This window comes from Callorhinus ursinus, unplaced genomic scaffold (assembly GCF_003265705.2).
Source record: "Callorhinus ursinus isolate GAN/ISIS: 27379988/994484 unplaced genomic scaffold, GSC_fseal_2.0 scaffold27, whole genome shotgun sequence".
NCBI lineage: Eukaryota > Metazoa > Chordata > Mammalia > Carnivora > Otariidae > Callorhinus > Callorhinus ursinus.
This window is the reverse complement of record NW_027397089.1, coordinates 12,873,063-12,882,931: the sequence shown is the minus strand read 5'-3', so window position 1 is coordinate 12,882,931 and position 9,869 is coordinate 12,873,063. Positions and strand designations below refer to the sequence as shown.

The window sequence follows — 9,869 nt, the reverse complement described above, 5'->3', positions numbered from 1 at the left end:
GTCACAATAAGGTAAATGCACTGATTAAATGAAGAATACAGAAGTGATAATGATTTCAGTGGGAAAATGTATGGAAATTATTTGAACTTTACAACACAAAACTGACCACTTATATAAATGTAAGGATTTAAGTTACTCATTTCTGATTTAGCTAAGTTGTTATCTACTTAGCCAACAACTTAGTCTGGCATACCAGAGTCATTCTGATTGTGAAATCTCAGAGAGGGTTATGGTTTCAAATTTATATTGATACCTTATTGTGTTTACGTTTGGATTCTACAGGTGTTATGAGCTGAAATAACTCCCTGTCTAATAAGCCTTTGTAAAATATTCCATATGATAACTTTGCTATCAAATGTTGGTTATATCAAAAGAAAATAAACATATCAAGGCATAAGAGTTTAAGGTAGTTATTTGAACTTGAGTATTTCACATCAAAAATTGACAGTATGAAATGAGAAAAATGTAGAATAAAGTTCCATATGTATAAAATATTAATAAAATTGTCTTAAACTCTTTTCTTGGAAAATAAACACCTATCTCATGCATCAGTTTATTCTTAGATTGCTGAAGCATGTTTGCAGACTTCTGAAAGTTACCTGGATGTTTTTCTTCCCTCTTTTTATCAGCTCCTTCAGAATGAATCTACAAATAAAAACAAAGCAAACATTCTGGTCAAAACTCAGTGGTTCCATTTTCTCTTCAGATTAATAATACCACTGGTTCTTCTATATCAGCTCTTCAGTTAAGTGTCTAGTGGTTTTGTTTTGTATCTTCCAAGTATCTACTCAAATATGAGCCCTCTCCTGAAGGGATATGCTGTCAGAGACACAAGTGGTATGTGGCATGCTTTTGCAGGCTTGAGAGTATTGAGTGTGGGAGAGTCGTTGGTTCTCGACCTCTGCTGCACAGGCCGACTTCACAACCAATGTTGTGAGGGCAGGGTGCATCGCAAATTAGACAACACTAAAATGGATTTTTCTTCTTCTGAAAGGTTGGAAACCCTTGTCTATATTAAAATTAATAGACTAGTTTAAATTCTGTTCCCTAATATCTCTGTAGAAAACAAAGGTATGTTCCACTGGACCCAGGACAGTACTATCCCATAAGCTTTAATGTGTTTTTTCACTATATAGAAATTAATAGCCAGTTACCCTGAAACAGCTCTGTATGGGCTTCTTTACTTGCATGGTGATAAGATGTCCATCACTATTCAGATTAGCTGTAGATCCTATTTTCAAATATGAAGTCTCTGTGGAAGGTGTAGGCCAACAATCAGAAAGGTTTTAAGAAATTATAAAAATTATAGCTAAGTGCAGTAATTTTAATACACTGATAGGAAACTTGCACAAAACACTTTCTATAAATTGTATTTGTAAATTTTATATGGCATTTAAAAGTTTACATGAAACAACTGGAAAACCACTTGTTCTGTTGCAGTTTTAAAGACACCACCAAAGGACAAGAAATGGATTGTATATACTTAAGCTACTGCTATAGGAGAAGGTGTGCAGTAATTTTCACCAGGTCTTTATGGGAAGTTTGGGGGAGCAACACCTATCACTCTCAATCAGTTTCAGTGGAGTAAGCTTTTCGTTCAGATCCTTTGCCTCCTTCAGGATCTTGATTAGATCTCTGCAGTGGGCTGTTAAATTCTTTCACATGCTGTAATGAGACAGGCAACTGGGATTTAGAAATTAAGGACAGGCTAGTCTAAGTGGTTAAACTGGCTTAAAATGAGCCATCAACATGCACCACCCTGAACACTGATTTAATTTGTTCTGAACCCAAACTAGGCTACTCCTCAAGTCTATCACCAAGTTATAAGCTGGTTACCAGAAGATCTTGGGGTATGCTCTATGAACCAGGGTGTCTGCCAGACATGACTGAGAGTTATAAGAGAATCAGTCTATTCTTTTTTTTTCAGTCTTTTTTGTTATGTTAATCACCATACATCACATCATTAGTTTTTGATGTAGTGTTCCATGATTCATTGTTTGTGTATAACACCCAATGCTCCATGCAGAACGTGCCCTCTTTAATACCACAGGCTAACCCATCCCCCTACCCCCTCCCCTCTAGAACCCTCAGTTTGTTTCTCAGAGTCCATTGTGTCTCATGGTTCATCTCCCCCCTCCAGCTATCTTCATATTTACTGGATTTGTGCTCATTGAGCAATATTCTGAAAACTATGGCTTTCTCGGTACTCTGATTTAGAGACAAGAATGTCCTCAGATATTCCTAATTATTGATTCTAGCACCCTGATTTATATATATCAGACTCCTGTTAATGTCAGCATAATGCAGTATAATAAACTCATATACAAGTTTCTCTAGTTGCAAAGTTAAAATTGTAATGACCTTTACCCACCAAGGCATCAGAACTCTGTGAGGGGGGAACTGGTTAGTCCAGCTCTTCAGACACAACATACACACAGGATGAAAAAAGTTAAAATGCAGCACCAAAATACTGCTAAATTAGTGTCTTATGAGTGGTTAGCCATTATCTGGTTCAAAAATGATTGCCTCTAATCTCTCTTTTGCATTAAATTTCTCTTCCCAATTAGGGACTATAAGGTATTAGAGATTAGCCTTTTCTTATATAAATAATATTTCTGTTCAGAGGAATTTACACCTCTCCCTTCAATTCTTAAAAACATGCCCTTAGTATTAGCAATATAAAATAGATGCATACACATATCACTTTTCCTTTTATTTACCTTGTTTTAAAAACTTTGAGTTACTTTTGAATCTAGAAAATGCTATTCACAGCTTGCTTAATCCATTTTGGGGTCTAATATTGCCCTCATGTAGTCCTAGCTATATATATTAGCCTATACAGTTTAAAAAACAGCTAGGGAGTGTTCCAGTCCAAGATGGTGACATAGGAAGATCCTGAACTCCCTTCCAAAGGCACACCAAATCTATACCTATTTATAGGCAATTCCTCCTGAAGAATAACTGAGGGTTATTCTTCACCCTACAGAACAGTGAGAGAGACTGAGAGGTGGTAACAAAGGGTGACCCCACCCCCGATGCTGCCAACTGCAGTGCAGAGGATAGTAGCGAGGTACCAGGAGCAGATTTGTCTATCTGGGCAACAGAAAATAAAAGCCATGGCTTAAAAGAGCAACCAGAATATAAAGGAAATAGTTCTTGAACCCTGCTAACTATCTCTGGGTTGGAGGGTCCAGTGAGTGCCACAGTTTACGTTCCCCCACCACCTTGACAGCATAGATGGGAGCAGGGTCCAGGCGTCCTATCAGCCTACTGCCTCAGTGAGCCCTGGGCCCCCAAACCACACCAGCCCCAGCTCTCCAACCAAGGCGGCCCCATGGTGGTGCACAAGAGGACAGCCCTGGTCAGTGCTCATTACAGCTGCAGCTGCCTTGCCACACTGAGGCAGGCACAAAGCACCCTGGAACACTGCAGGCCTGCACTGCTTTGGCTTCAGATGGCTTTCTAGGGCACCCCTGGCTGATGCCTTTTTTCAGATCCAGCTGCCCGGCCAGGACAACCTGGCTTACACCTGCTTCAGTTGTCCTTCCAGTGCACCGTCTATACAGAACCCTACCCTAGGGCAATCCCAGTCCGTGCCCATTTCAGCTATAATTATCCTTCCTGGTTGGTGCCCAGCACAAAGCACCCAGGGACCCACCAGACAGCAACCACTTCAGCTATGGCTGCCCCCACCAGGGCACCTTCCACACACTCCAGAGCACCCCAGCTTACCCCCACTTGAGTTTCAGCCATTCTGCTAGGGTGTCCTCTGCACAGAGAACCCTGGGACCACCCACAGCTTACAACCACTTCAGCTTCAGGTGTCATGCAGAGTGCCACTGTGCACAGAGCCCAGGGACCACACTAGCTGGCACCCACTTCAGCATTAGCTGTCCTGCCCGAGCATCCTCTGTGTGGAGAGCCGCCAGCTTGAACACATTTACCTTCAGCTGTCCTGCCAGGGCATCCTCTGCAAAAAGCCTCAGGACCCACTCCCAGCCCACACCCACTTAAACTCCAACCATTCCACCAGGGCAGCCCCAGTATGGAGCACCCTGCAATCCCCAACCCATGCCAGCCACAGCTCCAGCCAGCCAGTAAAAGTCACCAGGTATATACAGTTTACATAGGGGACAACCACATACCAAGACCGTTCCTTCAAGTTTAGGAAAAGCAGCTGTTCTGCCTAATTCATAGAAAAACACAAAGTCAAGCAAAATGGGGAGAGAAAGGAATATGACCCAAATGAACAAAACCTCAGAAAAAAATAAATGAAACAGAAATAAGCAATGTGCCTGATGAAGAATTTAAAGTAATGATCATAAAGATAGGTACTGGGTTGGAGAGAAGAGTAGAACTCAGAACTTCAACAAAGACCTGGAAAATATAAAAAACCAGAGCTGAAGAATACAACTTAAAGAAAAAACACTAGAAGGAATCATAAGTAGATTAATGAATGCAGAAGAATGATCTGGAAGATGGGGTAATGGAAAGCACCCAAGCTGAACAGCAGACATAAGTATTTTTTTTATTTTAATTTTTATTTCTTTTTCTTAAGTAAACTCTATGCCCAACATGGGGCTTGAACTCACGACCCAGAGATCAAGAGTCACATCCTCCATCAACTGAGCCAGCCAGGCGCCCCCCCAAAATAAAGAATTTTTTAAAATGAGGTTACGTTAAGTGATCTGTTGGACAGCATCAAGTGAACAAGCATTCATATTATAGAGGTCCCAGAAGGAGGAGAGAGAAGGTGGTAGAAAATGTATTTGAAGAATTATAGCTGGAAACTTCCCTAATCAAGGGAAGGAAACAGACATTCAGATTCATGAAGCACGTAGAGCCCCTTAAGAAGATAAACTCAAGAAGCTCAACACCACAACACATAATTAAAATGTCAAAGGCTAAAGAGATAATTGTAAAAGCAGTAAGAGAGAAACAAAGTTATGTTCAAGAGAAACTCCACAAGGCTATCAACTGATTTTTCAGCAGAAACTGCAGGCCTGAAGGGACTGGCATGATACATTCAAAGTGCTGAAAGGAAAAAAAACAAAACAAAAACCCCTGCAATCAAGAATACCCACAAAGGGGCACCTGGGTGGCTCAGTTGGTTAAGCTGCTGCCCTCAGCTCAGGTCATGATCTCAGAGTCCTGGGATCAAGCCCCATGTCAGGCTCCCTGCTTCTTCCAAAGTTCATATATAATCACAAATGCCAAACCTAGAATAGGTTAAAAAAAAAAAAAGGGGGCGGGGGGGGACAGTATATAGAATATAGTGGATGGTACTGTAACAGTGTCGCATGGTGACACATGGTAGCTACACTTGTGATGGGCACAGCATAATGTATAGAGTTGCTGAATCATTATGTTGTACATCCGAAACTAATATTGTGTGTCAACTATACTCAAAAAAGTGAAAAGAAATGAAAAAGAATAATAATAAAAGAGAAAGTGAAACAAAATACTACAGAAAGTCAGCAATCACAAAGAGAACAACGGAAGGAACAGAGAAGAACTACAAAAACAACCAAAGAACAATCAACAAAATGTCAGTAAGTACATAGCTATCAATAATTACTTTAAATGTAAATGGTCTAAATGTTCCACTCAAAAGACACAGGGTGGTAGAATGGATTAAAAAAACAAGACAGATGTATATGCTGTCTATAAGAGACTTACTTCAGGCCTAAAGACACATACAGACTGAAAGTGAAGGAATGGAAAAACATATGCAAATGGAAGCAAAAAGAAAAGCCGGAGTAGCAGTACATACATACATCAGACAAAATAGACTTTAAAACTAAGGCTGTATGGGGCGCCTGGGTGGCTCAGCCAGTTAAGCGTCTGCCTTAAGCTCAGGGTCCTGGGATCGAGCCCCACATCGGGCTCCCTGCTCAGCGGAGAGTCTGCTTCTTCCTCTCCCTCTGCTGCTCCCCCTGCTTGTGTGCTCTTTCTCTCTCTCTCTGTCAAATAAATAAATAAAATCTTTAAAAAACAAACCAAAAAACCTAAGACTGTATCAAGAATCAAAGAAGAACATTACATAATGATAAAGGTACCAATCCAACAAGAGGATATAAGGATTGTAAATATCTATGCTCCCAATATAGAAGCATCTAAATATATCAAGCAGGAGCACCTGGCTGACTCAGTAGGAAGAATATGTGACTCTTGGTCTTGGGGTCAGTTAGTCTGAGCCCCACACTGGGTGTAGAGATTACTTAAATAAATAAAAACTTAAAAAAATGCTAAGAAAAAAATACACAAGGTAAACACAACCAGATAGAGGGAGAAATGGATGGTAACACAATAATGACAGGGAGCTTAAACACTTCATTTACATCAATGGATACATCATCCAAGCAGAAAGTCATAAAGGATACTGTCTTTGAATGACATGTTAGACTAGATGAACATAACAGATATACACAAACATTCCATCCAAAAATAGCAGATCACACATTCAAGTGCACATGGAGCATTCTCTAGAACAGATCACATTAGGGAACAAAACAAGTCTCAATAAATTTAAGAAGACTGATTATACTATGCATCTTTTCCGACCACAACAGTATGAAACTAGAAATCAATCACAAGAAAAAAACTGGAAAAAACACAAACACGTGGAGGCTAAAAAACACGCTACTACACAACCAATGGGTCAACAAAGAAGAAATTTAAAAAATACACAGAGACAAATGAAAATGAAAACACAATGGTCCAAAATCTTTGGGACACAGCAGAAGCAGTTCTATGACAGGTAAATTTATAGCCATACAAACCTACCTCAAGCAACAAGAAAAATCTCAAGTAAACAATCTAACCTTATACCCAAAGGAAATAAACAACAAAACCCAACATAAGTAGGAAGGATATAATGAAGATCAAAGCAGAAGTAAATGAAATAGAAACTAAAGAAAAAAAGATGATCAAGGAAACCAAGAGCTGGTTCTTTGAGAAGATAAATGGAATTGATGAACTTTTACCCAGACTCACCAAGAAAAAATGAGAGGGGCCAAAAAAAAATCAGAAATGAAAGAGAAGTAACAACTGACACCACAGAAATACAAAGGACTGTAAGAGAGTATTGTGAAAAATCATATGCCAACAAATTGGACAACCTAGAATAAATGGATAAATTCCTAGAAACAGAATTTTCCAAAACTGAATAAGGGAGAAATAGAAGTCTGAATAGACCAATTACTAGTAACAAGATGGACATGATAATCAAAAAATTACCAACAAAAAAGTCCAAGACCGGATGGATTCTTAGGTACATGCTACCAAACACTCAAAAAAGAGTTAATACCTATTCTCCTCAAACTATACCAAAAAAATAGAAGTGGAAGTAAGGCTTCCAAATATATTCCATGAGGCCAGACTTACCCTGATAGCAAAACCAAAGAAAACAGACAAAAAGAAAACTACAAGCCGATATCCACAATGCACATAGATGCAAAACTCAACAAAATATTAGCAAACCACTTTTAGCAATACATTAAAAGGATTATTCATCACAATCAAGTAGAAGTGATTCTGTGGATACATGGATAGTTCAATATTTGCAAATCAATTACACATTTATAAGAGGAAGGGTAAAAACCATATGATCTCAATAGATGCAGAAAAAGCATTTAACAAAATACAACATCTGTTCATGATAAAAACTCAACAAAGTGAGTTTAGAGGGAACATACCTCAACATAATAAAGGCCATACTTGAAGATTTTGCAGCCTACATTCAATGGTGAAAAAGTGGGAGCTTTTGCTCTATGATCAGGAGCAAAACAAGGATGTCCACTGTCATCACTTTTATTCAACATAGTACTGGAAGTCCTAGCCACAGCAATCAGATAAGAAATAAAAGAAACCCATATTTGTAAGGAAGAAGTTAAAATGCCACCATTTACAGGTGACCTAATACTATACAAAAAAAACCCTAAAGACTACACCAAAAAGTATTAGAATAAATGAATTCAGTAAAGTTACAGGATACAAAATTAATATACAGAAAATCAGCTACATTTCTATATACTAATGAAATAGCAGAAAAATAAATTAAAAACACAATTCCATTTACAACTGTGCCAAACGTAATAAAATACCCAGGAATAAACAACCAAGGAGGCAAAAGAACCTGTACTCTGAGAACTATAAAACACTGATGAAAGAAATTGAAGATTACACAAGCAAATGGAAAGACAATGCTCATGGATTGGAAGAATACTGGTAAAATACCTACTCCACAAAGCAATCTACAGATGCAGTGCAATAATCTCTATCAAAATACCAACAGCATTTTTCACAGAACTAGAACAAATGATCCTAAAATTTGTGTGGAACCACAAAAGACCTCAAACAGCCAAAGAAATCTTAAGAACAAAGCTGGATTTCAAATCCCACATTTCAAGATATACCACCAGTGTAATAATCAAAACAGTATGTTACTGGCACAAAAATAGACACGGATCAATGGAACAACATAGAGGGCCCAGAAATAAACCCACACTTCTATGGTCAATTAATCTATGACAAAGGATGCAAGAAAATACAATAAAGAAAAAGATAGTCTCTTCAATAAATGGTGCTGGGAAAACTGGACAGCTACATGCAAAACAATGAAACTGGACCACTGTCTTACACCATATACAAAACCAAACTCAAAATGGATTAAAGACCTAAACATGAAACCTCAAACCATACAATGTCAGAAGAGGACATAGACGGTAATTTCTTTGACATTGGCCATAGCAACATTTTTCTAGATATGTCTCCTGACACAAGAGAAACAAAAGCAAAAATAAATTACTGGAATCACACCAAAATAAAAAGCTTTTGCACAGTGAAGAAAAGCATCAACAAAACTAATAGATAACCTACTGAATGGGAGAAGATATTTGCAAATGACATATTCAATAAAGGGTTAATATCCAAAATAGATAAAGAACTTATGAACTCAACACCAAAAAAAGCCCCAAATAATCCAATTAAAAAATGGGCAAAAGACCTGAATAGACATTTTTCCAAAGAAGACATACAAATAGCCAATAGAAACATGAAAAGATGCAATCACTAAACATCAGGGAAATACAAATGAAAACCACAGTGAGATATCACTTCACACCTGTCAGAAGGGTTAAAATCCAGAAGACAAGAAACAACAAGGGCCAATGAGGATGGGGAGAAAAGGGAACCCTTTTGCAGCATTGGTGGGAATACAACTGGTGCAGCCACTGTGGAAACCAGTATGGCGGTTCCTCACAAAATTAAAAATAGAATTACCTTGTGATCCTGTAATTCCACTGGGTATTTACCCAAAGAAATTGAAAACACTAATATAAAAGATAAATGCACTCCCATGTTTATAGCCAAGATAATGGAAGCAACCCGAGTGTCCATTGACAGATGGATGGATAAAGATGATGTAGTATGTATACACAATGGAATGTTACTCAGCCATAAAGAAGAATGAGATCTTGCCATCTGCAACAATATGAATGGGCCTAGATGGTATTATAGTAAGTGAAATAAGTTAAAGACAAATATCACAGGATTTCACTTGTATGTAGAACCTAAAAAACAAAACAAAGGAATAAACAAAAAAGCAGAAACTGACCCACAAATACAGAAAACAAACCGATGTTTGCCAGAGGGGAGGGAGGTGGGGGGATGGGTAAAACGGATGAAGGGAAGTGGGAGTATGGGCTTACAGGTATGGAATGAGGAAGTCATGCAGTGAGAGGTACAGCACAGGGAATATGTAGTCAGTGGTACTGTAACAGCACTGCACGGTGACGGATGGTAGCTACACTTGTAGTGGGCAGCACAGTGTGCAGACTTACGGAATCACTATGTTGTACACCTGACAC

The 9,869-nt window shown here is 38.6% G+C and overlaps 1 protein-coding gene across 7 annotated transcripts in view; it reads right to left on the bottom strand.

Moving 5' to 3' along the window:
• Positions 1–429: 429 nt before the first annotated feature.
• The window catches only part of LOC112830064 (ATP-dependent DNA helicase Q1-like), a 112,538-nt gene continuing 103,098 nt past the window's right edge, over positions 430–9,869 (bottom strand). For all 7 annotated transcript variants that reach the window (XM_073877878.1, XM_073877884.1, XM_073877880.1 and 4 more), the window contains 2 exons: positions 1,155–1,252; positions 430–645 (listed from right to left, as the gene is read on the bottom strand). In XM_073877878.1, the coding sequence (XP_073733979.1) occupies positions 430–645; positions 1,155–1,252 (314 nt within the window). The remainder of the gene's footprint in view (positions 646–1,154; positions 1,253–9,869) is intronic.